The 18,896-nt window shown below is 40.8% G+C and overlaps 2 protein-coding genes across 20 annotated transcripts in view; both read left to right on the top strand.

Annotated features, from left to right (window-relative positions):
• Positions 1 to 335: 335 nt before the first annotated feature.
• On the top strand, positions 336 to 9,809 carry LOC138625520 (kelch-like protein 20). The gene is made up of 8 exons (XM_069706498.1): positions 336 to 510; positions 822 to 976; positions 2,710 to 2,893; positions 5,030 to 5,173; positions 5,595 to 5,728; positions 6,889 to 7,100; positions 8,659 to 8,765; positions 9,567 to 9,809. Exons 1-8 carry the CDS (start codon positions 488 to 490, stop codon positions 9,622 to 9,624), a joined length of 1,017 nt encoding a protein of 338 aa, XP_069562599.1. The 5' UTR covers positions 336 to 487; the 3' UTR covers positions 9,625 to 9,809.
• Positions 9,810 to 10,475: 666 nt separating this feature from the next.
• The window catches only part of LOC138625517 (potassium channel subfamily T member 1-like), a 69,533-nt gene continuing 61,112 nt past the window's right edge, over positions 10,476 to 18,896 (top strand). For 6 of the 19 annotated variants that reach the window (XM_069706480.1, XM_069706485.1, XM_069706477.1 and 3 more), the window contains exons 1-3: positions 10,477 to 10,833; positions 14,269 to 14,317; positions 15,128 to 15,295. In XM_069706480.1, the coding sequence (XP_069562581.1) occupies positions 10,767 to 10,833; positions 14,269 to 14,317; positions 15,128 to 15,295 (284 nt within the window). In that variant the 5' untranslated portion in view covers positions 10,477 to 10,766. Of the gene's footprint in view, positions 10,834 to 11,929; positions 12,271 to 14,268; positions 14,318 to 15,127; positions 15,296 to 18,896 lie in introns of those variants that run through there. The other 13 variants (XM_069706473.1, XM_069706474.1, XM_069706479.1 and 10 more) reach the window with 6 other exon arrangements.

An 18,896-nucleotide genomic window follows, 5' to 3' on the forward strand; every position in this document is an offset into this window, starting at 1 on the left:
CTGGTTGATCACATGTTCCGCTCTACTGGTGAAAGTCAAGATTCACATGAGAGCAATACCCCAACAGAAACATAAATTAATTAACAGAAAGGAAAGTTTGACTAATGTAAGAAAGAAAGCCTCCATTTTGAGCACTTGTCAACAGGTCCTCTGGAATGACAGTTGTCACTAGAAGCTCATTCTTGGGTGTGTGAGATGATTCTTGGGTTTCAATCTGCTGCGGTGGGATGAGTCACTCCGGGAAGAAGTTTAGGGGTTTGTGACGTTACTGAGGGGTGGAGGATTTAGCTATGTCCTCAACTACAATGTCCTTCACAGCAAAGAGCCGTGACAGCCAGTAGATTGAGGATAGACTGCAGGGGAACAGAGCGGTGTTTTCTGATAAAGCGCCTGAGAGAGGAAACTTGTCTGACACGAAGGTGCTGCTTTGAGGCAGAGGTACAAATCTTGATTGCACACCCTGAGCCAAGTGGAGAAGAGATAAAACATGGGAGTGTACAATGAACAAGGGTAAGGCTGTTCATCCTGATTTCAAGTGCCTGTGCTAAAGAGATTTAAGAGTTGGAAAGTTAACTTTGAAACTTGTTTTACATCATTCAAATTATCATCTTGTGTGTAACTGCTACAATTAACTGATGAGGAAAACAGTGAGGTGATATCGTGCCTGAACATCACATCTTTTTTTTACAGTAAGCAATAAAACACTGTTAATTGTCTTCAAAGTCCTTTTAATTTTGATTCCATTTCATCGCTTCAGAGAGAATCGTGACTTTATAATCGCTGCAATTTGTCCCCGTCTACTTTGTCCCTTTCTGTTACAGGGACGTGCTGGAGGAACCAGAGCCCCACCATCTGCTGATCAAAGAGGGCAAGGGAGGGTCACCCCACCGTCGCCGCATGTCGACCCCTCTCTCCCTTCACAGACGCCACAGCAAACTTCCCCCTAAAGAGGTCTCCAATGACCTGATGTTTGTAGGTCAGTTGCTGCAACACAAATAGAGAGCCTGGTTTTAGTATTTTACTTTGAGGTGCAATTTATGCCGTCCTAGTTCTGTGCACGGCATGGAGGACAGGATCTGACATTGTTAAGAGTGTGCTATAGAAATAAAAGTTAAAAACAAGACATAATTCAGCAACCAAGACAAAAACACCCAAGAGACATCTGTGGTTAAACTGTGAGAAACATACTTGTATGATCTGGTATTTTTGGAGCTCACACTGGGGATATTTTGGGCTCTGCTGCATCAGTTTTATTTATTTATGTGTCTCTTAGATGCTTCCCAACTTTGTGGAAGTGAAAGTTGTTGGAGTACCCCTTTAAAACCTCTTTGATTACTAGTCTAAAAGCGTAATGGGACTTTTTCCGCAGCAGTCTATATATAGAGGGAAAATCTAGTCGAGTACTCCAATAAGTGAGATGTAATACATTGGTCAGTCCACTGGAATACGCTATCAGTGTCACATTTTGCTTCAGATAGGTGTGAAAAGTACAAGACAAGGGTCAAAGAAGGAGGCCATTTGACGGAAGTCACTTGACAAAGTACAAAGAGTGATAAAGTCTGCATAGAGAGGTTGATTTTTTTGGGTGGGTGGTGTTTGACAAAAGTCAACCTGGATTTCTTCTAAATAACTTGACCTACGTAATGCACGTTAAGTAACTTAAGCGTAACTTTACTAGCATAAAATTACATTTGTATTGACTTTACCCAAAGCATGGTCTTTTCCTAATCTTAAACAAGTAGTTATTTGCGAAACATAAGGCATCTTATTTTTTAAGCCAAGGCGAGGTGAGAGCCACTTACACAGTATCTCAGTGGACTGACAGGTGGATGACAGGCTTGGTTGTAAAACCAGGACTCCAAGACTGAACCAGCGACACAAACCTTTAACATGATGCTGTAAAAGGACTGTGCATTGGTCAAAACGTATCTGTTCATCTCCTCATGAGACCAATTTAAGCCGGATCCTGCTGCCTCTGTACAGATACCATACTCTCAAGAAAGCGCTGTGGTCACCTTTTACTGTAATTGCTCTTTAGTCTGTTTCAGACAGCAGCGTTTGAGGATTGAGGATTTACTGTTAATATGAATTATATGCTAACATAAATTCAGTCTCATGTCAGAGTTTTCCATCAGTTAATCAAAGTTTATAATAAAAGTTCTCTATTACCACCAACACCCATTCTCAGCTGGTCAAGAAACTGAACACAAAGTTGCTCTACAGGAGCCGGATGAAACTTTCTACAATATTTAAACTGTTGATTATAACATGTGACAGAGGGAGGGTTGCTTCTTACTACAAAATTAAAGAACAAACAGATGGAGGGGCGAAGAAAAGACTGTTAAGGGGGGCACTGAATGTTTGACTCATTACTTCTCTGCCAAAAAAGCATCAAAGCTTCTGTGCAGGCTGCAAAATCATACGAGGACAGTTAGTGGTTTTCCCTGTAATCCATCGCCCACGTGTTCATTTGCAGCTATGAATTACTCATCATTATGTTTGAGTTTATTTTGGCGATGTTTCACTTTCTAGCTTCACACCTCTTTCTGCCAAGAATCACTATGGCAACCAGTCAAAACAGCTGGGTCCCTGCTCACATCTGTGTTGTTTTACTGTTACAAATGCACAAAGTGAGATGTCTGTTGACATTATGTGTGTAGTTTAAAGAAGATATGTTAAATGATTCTGTGCCCTGCTTTGATTTGGTAGTTGGAGGATGGACGCAGGATGACCCATCCTGTTTGGTAGAGCAGTTCTGTCCCGAGTACAACGAGTGGAGAACAGCTGCACGCATGGTGAAGAACCGAGGCAACGTTGCTGTGGGCACCCTGGATGGCAAGATCTACACCGTGGGTGGGGAAGATAACGTCAGGTGTTACAGCAGTGTGGAGAGGTGAGAGACAGTACACTTTCAACATGTCTTTCATTTCAAATTCATGCGCAGTGGTTTTAATTCGGCAATTATTCTTTATCTCCAAATGTCCCACTGTGGAGTAACTTCAAATTTTCTCCCATGGTTTTATCACTTTTAAGCTCTTTAAGGTGAAGGATTTCTCGCCAAAAGCACCGCACATCAGATCTTTTAGCAGATCGTTTTTGAGCTCCTCCATGAATTTCATGTTCCACTTAAATGCAAACATCATGACTCCATTAGAGGCTGCAACTGAAATTTGTATTTTCGTTGATGTTAATTTTCTCCTACAAGATGACTCAGACTGACTTTTCATTACCTCACACACAGCAGGGAAAGGTGAACGCTGGAGCTGGGGGTTGACATTTTGAAAACACCAGTCATCACTTAATAAATACGAGCTGCCTGGCTCTGACAGGGTCGTCCTGATGATCCCTCCCAGGTTGATCTGTGAAGGAGGAAGTCGTGTAAATGTGTAGGTGCCATGCAGAGACATCAAAGGGGCTCTCAATCAGCAACTGCAGAGTGCTGACAGTGGGATGGTTCAAACAGGAAGCCACAGTACACGGACAGCCATCTGTCAAATAACCCAAACCCAATCTGTGATGTTGATCTTAATCATTAATAATATCATGTCTGTAATTCTTACTCTTAAGTTTTCCTCCTACTTTTTCTAACATTTTAACGTGTTTTAAAAAGACTAACTTGTAAAAAAAAAAAAAAAAAAAAAAAAAAAAAAAGAGCAGCTGAAGCTTAGAAAATTAAACGAATAGACCAGTTTATATCACAACCTATCTGCCTTCATAAATACGAGCAGTGGGTGGATGTTGTAATGTCTGAAGCCTTCCCCACCCACTGTGTCAAAAATCATGTCTACAAAGATTTAATTTCCACTCCAAAGATTTCCCCTGACCTCAGGTCAGATATCTAACCAGAATAAAAAGCAAAAATCTATTATTTTCAACAGCACAGTTGTGAACAGTGTGTACTAGATTTGGTGGGAGAAAGATCTGCATTTATGTGTTGTTGTTGTTTGCACAACTGAACAGTAGAGTTCAGCATTAACCCTCGTGTTGTCCTTTGGTCAAAATGACCCGCAGCTGTGTTCAACCAAGTTCTATTTTATTTTCATATTTTTTGGGATCATTGGTGACAAGGAGGCTGTGAGGGTTTCTTTAAAGAATGATGACCAATGATCCCAAAAAATATAAAAAATAAAATAGAACTTGGTTGAACACAGCTGCGGGTCATTTTGACCCAAGGACAACACGAGGGTTAAGACAGATACTAGACCTTTGAAAATGAACCCAAAATGTAACTATATGCCATCTTATTAGTGGGCAGCCCAAAACGCTCGCTCATGGGATTTTTCTCATTCTCTCATGTTTATTCTTCACATAGAGAGAGGAATAAAAGAAATAAACCACTCTGTCATAGACACACACACACACACACACACACACTCCAATAGATCATTTTCTCCCACTTCCTCTCCTCCTTTCCTTCTACTTTAACATATCTTGAAGGAGCTGGCTCTGTGCCCAATTCCCACAGACAGTCCCACAGACAGCCACATCCTAAACGAATGCCAGTCAGCTCACTCCGTAATGATCTTCCCCAGCTGGCTGCGGAACAGCAGCAGAGAAAGACCTGCTCCACACTGATCAGCTCCTATGACGGCCTCAACCTGATAGCTCCCATTTTGGTTGCTAATCTCTGAGAAGTGTTTACATTTCTGTTGTGACATTTATGGGGAATTTCCGACATCCCACTCAAGTAAGACTTTTGCCAATTCGGAGGAAGAGCTGATTTTGCGGCATGCAGGTTTTCATCCAACAGCCTTGAAAATGGAGAGAAAACATTTTTAATAGCCTTTCAGTGGAGAGAAAACACTCCGGCAGATATTTACACAGATACCCATGATAATTAAAATACTATCTCTGTGTGAATGTGTGTTTGTGTGTGTGTTTTCCTCAAAAGCACAAAATTGCAAGCTTACAAAAAACTTATATATAAGTGTATATATAAATATAAGTTTCTATGGAAGCGTGTTCCTGTGTTGGTTCAACTCAAGTTGTCAGAATTATTCCATCAACTCTTTGACCTCCATCATGGCAGGTACGACCCAGACACAGACAGCTGGAGTACAGATGTAGCACCCTTGAGCAGCCAATGCAGCGGAGTGTGTCTGGTGGCGATGGACGGATACCTGTACGCTGTCGGGGGACACGACGGCATTACTGCCATAAATACTGTGGAGAGGTACAGCATGAGTGCTACTGAAGCAATATGTTGCCAAATGATTCCTCTTTATACAGACTGTGAACAAGTGAGATTATCTCATCGACATAAGGTGGAAAAACTTTTCTTTTTTTTTTTCCCCGTAAATTCCACAACCAAAAAGTTTCTGTTTTGATTTAAGAAGACACGTACCAATTGCTACTGTTTCCTTTGATCAAACGTCCTTAGTTTGTGTGATGAAATCAATATTCCTCCTTAAAATGAGGGCTGTGTCTTGCACATGCAGTATTTAGAGTAAAAGTAACAGTGATGTAAATTACCTGACATCTCACATTAAATTGGGTAAATCTAAAGTGGCTGAACAAAGAATTTGACTTCTACAAAAACAGCAATGATTGACATATCATTTGTTAAATTGCTTGCATTTGTTTTATTGCTCTAGATATGATCCAAAATTGAACGCCTGGAGCAAGCAGGTGCCGATGCTGACCAGAAGAAGTGGAGCGGTGGCTGCTGTGCTGGAGGGTCACTTGTATGTGATCGGAGGGAATGATGGCAATGTGGCTCTGAACTCAGGTGAGAGATGTTAATGCATATAAAACACCATATTTTACTTCAGTGCAAACAAATTAAATCATCAAAAATGCTGCAACCGAAGATTATTTTCCATCCATTTATCTCTTGATTAATTATTTGAATAATCAGCCCATTAATCGTTCTGATGAATGGAAGACAATAGTCTAAAATGACAATCAAGTTTCTAGAATCAAAAGTGTGACCTTCACATTGCTTTTTTTGTCTGACAAACAGCCTTAAGTTATTCAATTTGCTGTGATATAAAGCAAAGAAAACCAGAAAACTCACACCTTAAAGGGCTGGAAGCAACACATTGCTGGCATTTGGTTTTAATAAATGAGTTGAAGAATTTTCAGGCATCAAAATTGTTGGCAATAAATTGTCTTTCTGTCACTGTGACTTATTTTGACTTATTACAACTGACATAAATGATGCAAAACAGTCAACTTTCAAAAGAATGATTAATGAAACGAGCCAAAACTCATACTGATCATTTATCTACTTAATGAACTGTTTTTTTGTGCTCGGAGTTACTGCCAGATCTGATTTATGTCTAGGATTATTTGAAAATATCTCAGCTTACTTTGACAGCTTTTTGACATGTGACAGGACTGAAGTAACACATAACAACAAGCTTGACCTTTTGATTCTGTGTATCTCACTTTCACGCACACATATGTAGGCACGCACGCACGCATGCTCACACACACACACACACACACACACACACACACACACACACACACACACACACACACACACACACACACACACACACACACACACACACACACACGCTCCCGAGATTACCAAAGATAAACAATGGTTATGTTGTGCTACCACTGGTCGCTGACTATTTTAGGCTGTGAGAAGTGTACCTCAGTAAAATTCCCACAACCTTTTTTTAGTTCCCATCAAGTTAAAAAATGCCTTAAAATGACATTATTTTAGGATCATTGGAGACTTTAATAAAATAAAAAATAAAAATATCTAGCATTCATTTTAGCTCAAATAAATGCACTAGATTCTGGACATTTCTGTTTATAAATATAAACACTGTCTGTCTGTAAGGCAGTGTTACTCATACAGTGTATGTAGTTGTGTATTAAATGGTATATACGGCCTCTTCTGACTTGTGCTATTCTCTAAATGTCCCCCAGTGGAGCGGTACAACCCTGTAGATGGTACCTGGTCGATATGCGCCCACATGCGGACTCCCAGGGAGAACGCTGGCTGCGCCGTGTACCTGGGACACATCTACGTGGTCGGGGGCAGAGACGAGCTCAACCTGCAGCTCTGTGCTGCTGAGAGGCTCGACCCCGAGACTATGAGGTGGACACCTGTGAAACGCATGAGGAGCAAGAGGGACAACGTGAGTAACAGATCAGTATGACAGATCAGATGGAAGCCCACCCCTCTTATTTCACTTTCAGGGATTATACACATATAAATATTAAAAACAGAAATTGGGGAGTGAGGAAATAAAGCTCATATGACGGAGAGGAAGACAAAATTTACATTTACTGATTACCTCAATTAATTTCCTTTTTCTGAATGATAATAGAGATCACAATAAGCTGACTAGAAGCCGCATAATGTTTTTAATGTTCACCACTTCAGTTTAGTGTGTTAGCCTGCCAGCATTTGTCAGTTAAACTCCAGATGAGGCCGATGGGAAGTTTTGCAGTTATTTGGTCACAAACCAAATACTGGAGAAGTTACAAGTTTGGCCTGATGCTGTAAGAACCATTAAGTTATTATTCAAGGCGGACATAAATCTCTTTCCAATCTTCTTTCAAATCTGTGCCAATCCATAAACATGCTAAGAATACTTCACTGAATAAGTGAAAACTTTGTCCTGCTGGTGGCACTAGATGAAAAGACACAAATACAAAAGTTCATCACAATATGTCCAGTAATTTTTCAGTGCCACTGACCAATGGCTGTGTTGGGATGGTTACTTTTCATAATAACAGATTGCAAGTTACCCTGATGAAATTCAATGTAACTATTTTAATTACATTGTCAAAGTAATGCAACTTAATATATTTGATTACTTTTTGATTACTTTTCTAACAAATGTTTTAAAGCAGGAGACAAAGCTGAAATGTCCTCAAATATGAATTTAAACTGGGCATTATAAACCTCATAACAGTTCTCAACACTGATTACTGTCAAACTTTAATTAAACGTTCTACTTTAAATTTACATGGGAATGAAAGTACACACCCTGACTGCAGTGAAGGAAACATGTTCCTATAACCTCAAACCTCACACTGAGTGATGATAAAACTATTAAAAGGGCTGCGTACTGTTCACAACTTTTTCACACTGGTTCCCGAATACTTCTTTAAATATCCCTTTGTCCAATCTGACGACATGGCCACTGGCAGACGAGATGCGGTGTGAATTCAAACAAGAGAACCAATTAAAAACCAGGCTCACAATTTGAGCACCTACAGTTAAATGAATGGAGCCTTTCTACAGCAAAAAAGATGCAGATTTTATTCTACATATTAGCGTTATACTGAAAAGAATACCTTCAAATGTAACAACTTTGTAATCACCACAACATTTTGAGTAGTAACGGTCATTAAAGTACTTTTTTTTTTTAAATGTAACTAATTTAAATTACATTTATTTTCCTGTATAATTCAATCCCATAACTTCCTTACATGTAACTAGTTACTCTCCCAACACTACTGACCAACAATGACATCCATTGTATCAGAACCATGGTGTATTAGTAGCATACGTTCCATATTGCATACTAAAACTCTTGAATTTATTTTGGTAGAAAAGTGTAAGATGGTGCAGTATATTCGTTTCACACCTTTGTCACCCTAGTTATCAACATCAACAACAAAAAACAGATCTGTTTCATTTGTTACATACATTTTTCTCATACTCTCTTGTGTATCCCGCCTCAGATGTCGCTTGTTGTCTTTAATGGCGCTCTGCTGGCTGTGGGAGGCTCTGATGGTGTCACCAACCTGAAAACAATCGAGATGTACAGCCATGAAACCAACACATGGAGGTAAGAGGAAAGCCAATTTGGTGACATCACCAATACTTAAATCTTATTACATCAATCAAACATTGCCCAAAGCTCTGACATATTTTTGTTCCAATTTCCTGTTAATGAAGTTTGCAGGAAACATAAAAGCCTTAATGTCTTTAAGCTCTAAAAAAACAAAAACTGAATCACTATTGTGTCATATCAAATTAGCAGAAGAGAGCCACAGAGAGGAAATGTGTTTATTCAGACACAGTTTGTAGTCTAAATAATTATATGATGAGGTAGAGGCTTCGTCAGAACACAAATACAGTACATACAATACATACACTGTCAGACTTTGTACTATGTCTATACAAAATCGGATCATACTTATAAGGGTGTTCAAATACTTTACTGTCATAACTAGTCTGAAATTGCACTGCGTGCAGTGTGTGCAGTAAAGAGAAAAATGTCAACTCTCACTTTGGTCAAAGTCATGCAAGACATTTCCTGAAAACCAATATGATGAATAAGGAAAAAGAAAAACACCTTATCATCCACAAGCATTACTTATCTTCATTAAAATTCAAATGTGACATTACATTAATAAATGTTCAAAATTGCAGTCTGTCTTTCTATTGTGAATTTTAAGCTTACAGGACAAAAATACTTTAAATCAAGACAGACTCTCTCTTCTAGCCAGACAAATGCATCGAGTCACTTTGTGATTCATGCAATGAGCTCATGTAAGACTCCTATATAATATATATGCCTTCGGGCTGCTCACTGGATCTGAGTGCTTCACTGTCTGAGCTTGTCTCCCTCTCCATCTGTTTTTAGACACTTTGGAAGCATGAAGAGTAAGCATCCAGGAGGGAAGGTGGCCGTGCTTTGCTGAGACTCCAACAAACGCTCCTATTATCTGAACAGGACAGAAGTGTTCGAGAGACGGACTAATGGATGCAGGTCGCAGGACACCTTGTGAGACAGTTCAAGCAAGGCAGCATAATGACTGAATAATTAAAGAGTTCACTCCAAATATGAGACATGACTGCATTCGTCAAAGCTGACTACTGCTGCTGCTAAATGATAGCAAGCACTGCATTAAAGCCCATTATAGGTTATCAGGTTACAGTTATAAAGTTGTGGGTCTTTTCATGTCTCTAGCTTACAAAACAGACCTTTTTTTTTATAGAGATGAATCAGAGGAAAATGGATTTCAAGTTGCACTTTCCCCATAAACAGATTTAATTGACAGACTTCAAATACAGATGAATTGTGATCCCGATGTTGCATGAGACAACAACAATCACAATATCCAACATAAGAAAAGGGATCATGCCAGTTGTAGATATTATGATGTCATGTTTATTAATGACTGTGCTGATTAAATATTAACAAGGAGTAATAGGAGAGTTGAAATGAAGGTTAACATGGCTAAAACGTAAGTATTTGGTTCAAGAAAGTCTGGATTTGGAGGTGAAAAATCCTCATGTTGTTGATGGATAATGATGACTGATTATTAATTATTAATTATAATGGTGATTTGAAGGTGAAAAACAGCTGTAAGAATACGAAGTGTCGTCCTCTTTTAATCGTTTCAATCAATTTGAAATGCAGATGTGAATCGCATAATTACACTTTGTGTGTGCATCTGCTTATGCGAACATCTGTAAACGACCCACAGTGAAATAATTACCCCATCATATTTAATCATCGAGCTGTCGTAAACATCCATCCACCGACAGGATGCGCTGCAAAGTGACACAACCAGACGGATGGAGAGCCGGTAAAAGAAACCTGTGGGAATCAAGGTCCTCCGTGAGATAAGCGAGTGAGTGAGATCTGACTGCTGGCATGGGCAAGCAGAAGTGGCTGTGTGGGCTTTAAACATGATGACGCCGAGCTGTTTTCCCCGGAGAATAATGGGCTGAAATGTGGAGAGGCTGAGCGCGAGGAAAGCACACAGAGCAACACGGCTTTTCCAGAGACGCAAACCAGCCAGCGGTGTCTCCCACTCGTCCCTCTGTGGCACACACAATGAATATTTTTTTCAATTTGAGGGGGACAGTTGTGAGACAAACAGCAGAAGAGAGAGCTGTTCCAGGTATGTTTGACAGAAAAAAAAAAAAAAAAAAAATTATGTAATTTCTCTAAGCAGCTTAATTGTGAGTAGAAGTTGCCCTGACTTTGCATGTACTGAATAGCGTGTGGTTGATAAATTGATGTTGGGAATTATGAGAAGGATTAATAAAATGAATAAATGAGTTATCATTTGGTCTAATTTAATACGATATCTTCTGGCAAATGTCTCTACATGCCTTTTAAAGCTCTCGTGTGTTTTTAGTGATGGTGTTTGTAAGGACAGCTCCATCGGTAAAGTTGTGCTTTCTGCCTCGGACCACCAGATGACTCTGACTGTAGCTCTACACAGTATATAACATGACATTGCTGAATAAACAGAATAAGCAAGCCATGATAAAAAAATAAAATAATAAATAAATTAAAAAAAAAAACAACACTGCCCTGAAACTTTGAATCAAGTAGGCTGTAACTGTAGGCGAAACCATGGCAACACAGAAATATCCATTAATATGTTTATTTATTTCACTGGCAGACATTTCTTATGAGAAGTTTCCCCATCGCCAGTTTCCTCTGTAGACACCGAGCTATGTCGAGGTTGTCAGGTAGATGGCGAGGCGCCGGAGGCTGGGAGAGGCCCTCCTCCTGCTGCGTCCCGGGCAGGGAAGGATGGGGAACCAGCGGGGACGACGGCGCGCTGTACACGGTGCCCTTCTTTAAGACGCGTAAGCCGTCGTTACATGGCGGAAGACAGCAGTACATTTAGACCACGCGTTGTGACGTGCGAGCGTTTTATAAAACGTTACACCGGAGCTAATTAAAAAGACGAAGGTAGGTGGAAAAAAAAATAATAATAAAAATCAAAGTTTGACATTGGACAGCGTGGAACTATAATTAACGTCAACGTCCGTCCTTCCGCCAAGCAACGTGGTTCGGCAACCGCGGCAAACAATGTTGTTGCTAAGCGACAGTGAAGTCCGTCGGTATTGGCCGGTGGCCGTGGTCTCGTGCGTTGATATTTAGACTAACGGTCAGGTGTGCGATAGATTCCCGCGGTTTTGAGGGGCTTGTCAGCCAATCAGCGCCGAGGACCGGAACTACCCCCCCCCCCCCCCCCCCCCCCCCCTCAATAAACCTAACGCGTCATACGAGGCTCCAGGTAGCCCGTGGCGGGAAGCTGGCGTGCTCTGTCCCCGACGAGACCGACAGTGGATCGATCTGAATGAACTGAACTCTCACGCTGTCTCTGTCGGACTCCCGTTTGCCCTCTGACCGCTGGGGTCCACTCCCCTCCTCCTGTTAGTCACCTTTTCCAACGATGACGGCGCTTTGGCAGGGACTCGGTGATGGGAGACATCCTGTGTCGTACAGGCGATGCTGCGTGGACAGTGCGTGGATGTTACCTAAACCCAACCCGTGTTTACAATGATGGGACCTCGGTCCGACTCGGAGACACTGCCAGGTAAACCAAGTCGGCAAGAAGTCAAACAGTTAAGGAGGTTTCTTTTTAGAAAGTCTGGCTTTATTTACAAGTTCGTGGTGCTCGTTTCTGTGTTTGCTTTCATTGTTTATCTAAATAACATCGCCAAAGTGGGGCAGTGTAACTTTAAAATGTTCTCTTCCTGATCTAATACTGGAGAAGTTCAGTTCCAGCTGCTGCTTGTAGCCTATAGTTTACTTTTATTCAATTATATTTCCATTCAATGTGCAGCCACCTTGGCCTAACGTTACTCCTGTGTGGGCTTGTTCTGTTTTAATTGCTCATTCGTATCATGTCCCCTTAACATTTGTGGATGACTTGATTTCTTATGTTTTGGTTGATCTACAATACATCATATACATGTATCTGAAATTGACCCGTCTTTGTAAATATGTGTGTGCTGCCCGGTTACACACATTTTAAAATGTTGTGCTGTCATTCAAAAACTAATTTATCTCCGTAGGATGACCTCTTTTCAGAGATTTAACCCATCTTTTGAAATAACGAATTCCTTTGTTTTGCATTCAGAAAGTGCAGAATATTATGATTAGATTTTGCTAACTGGTCTCAAGGACATGTGTACACTATTTTAAAAACTGCTGCAAATATGACGGACCTCAAAAGTCAGATTATATTCTTTTATTTTTTTATTTGTCTTCTTATCATGGGTTCTCTTATTTAGAGAGCATTTTGAAGCTTTCCCTGCACATGTTTTTCTCTCGCTCCGTCTGCTTTCTTTGGTCTGAGTCCATATTCTTTCCATTAAGAGGAGACAGTCTCTTTCGGGGAGTAACTCTGTTCCCTATTATTGGGGTCACTTTGCCTCATCCATTAAGTCAGCTCTTAAAAATCGCAGACTCTGTATCTTTCTAGGGGTCTCATTTTACTTGCATGCTGAATGTACAGTTATCTCAGTGTTTATCTCGGTTTTCTTTTTTTTTGTCTTCTTAATCTTGTCATCTGGGTCTCCTTTCCTTGAACGTAAAGGACACATTGAGGACACTATGCTCTGTACTCCTCTGTATCTACTGCCTTTTATTTCACTTTTTCCTCTCCTACCCGTCTCCAACACACTCATTTACCATCTCTGCACTTCCCTTCTTCTGCATGCACTTCTGAGGGTCTGTGCTTTTACTGTTAATCAGGGAGAGCATTTCTCTGGGTGCAATCAGCCCACTCAAGGCTGCCCACACTGCACTATGATGACCACACAGCCACTTATTGTTCCCTCTGTAGATGATTTGGCAGGGAGTCAAAATAATTTCAACATAGTATGCCCAGGTTAACGCTGCGAGTGGACGTGTCGAGGCATCTGTACAGAGGGCTCAGCATGGATTCACTCGAGAAGAAACGCGCACACGCATGAGTGAAGCCCATCATGTTCAACCAGAGAAAGTATGCATGCATACAGGCAACATACAGTATGTTGTATCTGTGGTAGAAATGTCTGTGTGCTATTTTTGAAGTAATTTGCCTTTCCCCGTTTTGCTTCGTGAGCAGAAAACAGGCTTAGCACCAATTGATAAGGGGATCCCTTCTCACCATGGTTGCATAAATTGCAACGCTCTGCAATGGTGCCTTCAGTAAACACACGTAGCTGACTGACCTGCCTCGACTGCTTCTTTCCCCTTTAACAGAATATATTCCATAAATAATGAAACGCCATCAACTGGAGATGTGTGAGATGATGAAAATGGTCATCTTAAACTGTACAGTTGCATTAAAGCGCGTCAGTGTAATCGCACTCGGTTTAAAGAGCAGTACGTTTTAGAGAGCTTGCCGCACCCGGAGTTGAATTAAGCTGCGAATCAGGCCGTGAATGTAATCATGTTTCATCCTCACGAAGTCTTAAAGACATTTTTAACAAGTGTGTTTGAACTCTCTGTCTCTCTCTCTCTCTCTCTCTCTCTCTCTCTCTCTCTCTCTCTCTCTCTCTCTCTCTCACTCTCTCTCTGGTCCGTCACTCAAATCCCCTTCAAGAGGTAGTCATGAGCCCTCCACGCCGATCTTCGGGTTCCCATGGTGACAGGTAATTTCCTGACAAATCTCATATCCTTACGTGTTACACAGTGGCAACACAAATACATACACTTATCCCAAAATGTAGCTGTTACTGAATGCTGACGCACATACTGTTATGTAAGAGTGGCTGGGTTGCATTTTCATATTTGTCTCCGTGGACAACCTGTTCCTCACGGTGACCACTCTGATGCTGGAGCAATGTTGTTGTTGTTGTTTTCTTTTTGAATAATGCATGCAATTGTGTATGTTTGTTTTGTTTTGCTTATTAATACATGATTTTTGTAAAAAGGGACTGTTATATCAAATCAGACTATTTTGAATGACAGGTTTTGATTTAGAAAATAAGGTGCATTTTTAGCATTTCTTTTTGTGTTGTCTCCGTTTTCACAGCTGAGAGACACTGTGGGCAGAACAGCTCAATAGCTGTTCAAGACTCTTCATTATGAAAACAAAATCAGTTGTTCTCACCAAAGTTTGTCATCCTCAATAAATGCAAGCCAGGTTTTTCTTGATATTTCAAGGAAGAGATAATGGTTCCTTTTCCTTGCTGCGGTTTTTCTTGGCACTTTTTTCTTTTCAAACTCATCCCAGATGAAAAAATTGGAGGGATTTCAATACAACATATGTCATGGCCTTTCAAACAACAACAACAACAACGACCCGTTCACAAACCCAATTTTTATAACTCATGACACACACAAACAATCTCTGACATGTCATTGTTGTATCTGTGTTCAGGTTGAAAAATTGTCAGAATGTCACCGTTGTACTGCAGACATGTTGATGGGCAGCTGTTGTTCGCCTTGTTGTCGTGCAGGACCTCCACCGAGACCCTGCAGAAAAACAACAGCAGCAACTCTGGCGTTATTCTGGACATCTCTGCTCTCAAGATGGCGGAGGTGGATACAGAGGTTCCTCCTCTTCCACCGCGCTACCGCTTCAGGGACTTGCTGCTGGGGGACCAGACATTTCAGAATGATGAGAGGTAGCATGAAAAACACTTAGTTTATGTACTAGGCGATAGCATTGGGTGCGTGTGGTGTGTATGTGTGTGTGTGTGTGTGTGTGTGTGTGTGTGTGTGTGTGTGTGTGTGTGTGTGTGTGTGTGTGTGTGTGTGTGTGTGTGTGTGTGTGTGTGTGTACATACATCTGCAATGCCCTGAACTTTATGTTGACTGTGTACTCTATATTTCTTTGTCGTCTTTCCTCCAAGCGGCCTCATCTGCCTCTACTTCCTACATTTCCCAGAATGACTTGCCGCAACCACACTTAAGAGAAGTGTATTCAGCCGTTGGTCTTGTGTGTAGGTGGATAGAGCCTTAAAAATAGAAACAGACGTAAGAGGTTTTGTAGTGAAAGAAAAGGCTTGCCACCTGCGTGGCTGTGCTGCACTCTGGACTATTTTTACAACAACAACAGAGAAATCACTATCTCGGCAGCTTAAATGAGACTATTTAATTATCACATTGCTGAAGCTCAGAAAAAAAGTATTTCCTGCCTGAAAGGATTCAAAGGGATTGACCAAAACTCATGTGAGGCATGCAGTTGTAAGTGTTGCCTAGATTTGCTTTTTATCTCAAGGTAATGCTGGTTTGAGGATACATTTTCTTGATGTAAAACAGAGCATGAAGTATCCCGCCCCTTGGCCCTTGACTGGTGCAACAGCCACTAGAGCGCTGGAGTGTTTTGGGAGTCTCCTAAGAGTTCAATAATTGCTGTGGTTGGAGAGGCAGACCAACAGATGCTGTTTGCTGCCCACGAGGGAAAGAATTGGCCTCAGCCAGGCTGAGTACTGTGGCGCTCTCCATGGTGCTGAAATGAAGCCATCTCACTGAATGATCATTGGCTTGTGTAGAACAAATGGAGATTACTGCTTTTAAAAGTCTCACTGTCAACATGAAGTACTACAGTATATTTGTCAAAGGATCTTAAGACTTTGCTGTAAACTGCTTTAGTCCGTTAGTATCGGCAGCTGCCTGTAGCCGGAGGGTGTTTGACACTTGACATTGTTGATTTATAATGGGTAAAAACTGTTGCCTTAATAATTGAAGTGGAAAGCTGCCTTGTAAATACACTGAATAAAAAGGCAGTGGTCTCATGTAATCTGAAAGGATCAGTTCATTTAAAAAAGTGTCACTACTAGTTGTATCGAGCCGTTCAGATGCTTGAGCTACAGTTGCATTTTCTGAGGGTTAAAGATTTCCAAACTGAACCTTTGCTTTCCATAGTAGTCACATTGTATCAAGCTGTAAATCTTTATTCATGCATCCTGTAGCACCACTGGCATATCCTGTTGGTACACTTTTACCACAGCGATTGCATTTAAATGTTTGTTTTGATGATTTGTGTAGCTGTTTTTGTAATTGTATCAGTGGCTGGATCTGACAGAGAGCACATTGGGTTTGTTATCTCGCTGCTGCAGGCCGGTTCTCGGCAGCAGTCGTCTATCTGTGAACGGTCGATAACCATCTGTCGATCGCTACAGCGTTTTCTCATTAGCTTGCAGGTTTGTATCGGTATATGAATGGAAAATGAATATCATCAAGTGTAAAATTTCTCTTTGAACCAAGAATTTTAGATGAAAGTAAATAGTTCAGCCACCATCCTCTCACTGTCACTCTTCCTGTCTTCACTTGCCCAACATCTCTGGGGCTTCCTGCAGTAAATTGTTGTCAGTATGATTTATATCAGTGTCTACACATTACATTTAGACCAGAAGTACAGTATTTGACCCCCCCCTCCACACACACACACACACACACACACACACACACACACACACACACACACACACACACACACACACACACACACACACACACACACACACACACACACACACACACACACACACACACACACACACACACTCTCTCTCTCTCTTCCCAGAAATTCTCTGTATTTAACTACAGATGTTCATTGTTCCAGTTTTCTCAGTGCTGTTGACACAAGACAAGAAATGGTTTAAGCCAGACAGATGCGACAACACTTGTTCACAGTATAGATTGCACTCCATATTAATTATATGAAAATACAGTCAGCATATGGTAGCATCGCAGTTATCTTTTTACAGATAGTGCATGTATGCTGTATGTACATGTTGAGTACTGTGTGTAGAATTGTGTGTTTGTGTGAGTGTTTCATATAGGTCCCCTATGAATTGTTTTCCTGCTCACTATTCAATTGCAGAGAGTAATTAGAGCTTGTTGCCGGGTTACCAGCGCAGGCGTATGCCTGTGCGTGTGCATTTGCATCCGCATGCATAAGTGTATATGCGCGTGGAAAAACAGAAGATCCTCAAATCAAATAACGTCTGTTTGCAGAGTTTCACACACACCTACGTTGGCTCAGTGCGTTTCTGAAAATGAATGAAAATTCAAAAGAATACATCATTATTGATTGTGTCAGTGTTGTGTAATTGCTGGTTCGCAAGCTCGGGAGTAGAAATTGGAACAGACGATGTCACTGGGCTTTAGGGGCACTGTATTTCTTGGTTGATGGTCTTCTGCATGCATGGGTTGTGATGTTGATTATTTCCTGTGCTGATGCCTTGTCAAGTGTAAAGCCTGAAAACAAATGAGCCCCCCAGAGGGAGAATCCCCAACCCCCTTCCCTGATGGCCTTTTGCATCGGTTTCCTTGCATCTGTCGTGGTGGGTTATGAAAGTAAAAGGTGGTGTGGTTCAAAGGCTCGGGGGCAGTGATAACTCACTAAACATATTAACATCATGAAGGGAAGTCCACAAAGGCCAGTGTAAAATAACAAATAAAAACCTAAGTGTGCCATCTTGGTCTGTCAATCACAAGTTTTCATTGCACTGAAAAATACATGTGTTCAGTACAGTGAAATTCAAATCAGGAAGCAGCCCTGCTAATAAAAAGGTTCCCAGCATTCCATCGGGTTCATGTACATTTAAATACCAATATTGGTTATACACTAAATTTGATGGAAAATGAATATAGAAACTGTTTATAGATCAAATATTTTGACATGAAGGTCGTAATCCATCAAATTAAATAACTGCAAAATTAAATTAGTACAAAAATCCTATCAATGTCCCATATTTCTGGAAAGCAGCTCTGCTCACTGATTAACAACACGGCCCAGAATGAGCTGATTCAGGAGTCACCAGAGCTTTTTTTTGTGGGACTGTGCAATTAAAGATTCTCCTTCTCAAGCCAATAGTTGACTAGTCATCACGTGTTGATTATATCAGTTTAATTATTTAAATGAAAGCATATTTTCGAGGTAGCAGAAAACGGTTTAAGTTCTAGGGCTGACAAAGAATGGAATAAGTAAAATTGTTAACACTCTGCTGTATTACAGAGAAATAAAAAAAAAAAAGAGGGCTTTTAAAATATACTTTTACGATGCTAGCGGCATTATTTTGGAACAACCAGCAAGGAGACTGAACATTTATTTAATGGCCTAATAGCATCTGTTTGTAGGCTACTACCGTATTATTAACAGCCAGAATATAAGAAAAAGTGAAAGGGGCATACAATTCAGAAAACCTTAAACACAAAGCCTATTGCACGCAGTATGATATCTACAATTCCTGTCTTTAGGATAGGAGCTGTTTGCTT

Source organism: Brachyistius frenatus, unplaced genomic scaffold, assembly GCF_029030835.1.
Source record: "Brachyistius frenatus isolate BFR_SWC_R1_liver_20210118 unplaced genomic scaffold, ASM2903083v1 Contig_63, whole genome shotgun sequence".
In the NCBI taxonomy this organism is placed as follows: Eukaryota; Metazoa; Chordata; class Actinopteri; family Embiotocidae; genus Brachyistius; species Brachyistius frenatus.

Coding starts and splice junctions, on each gene's coding strand:
- LOC138625520 (XM_069706498.1), top strand. CDS start 488: ATGGGAGTGTACAATGAACAAGG. Junction 511..821: donor GGAGTGTACAATGAACAAGG/GTAAGGCTGTTC, acceptor TTTCTGTTACAG/GGACGTGCTGGAGGAACCAG. Junction 5,174..5,594: donor GCCATAAATACTGTGGAGAG/GTACAGCATGAG, acceptor TTATTGCTCTAG/ATATGATCCAAAATTGAACG.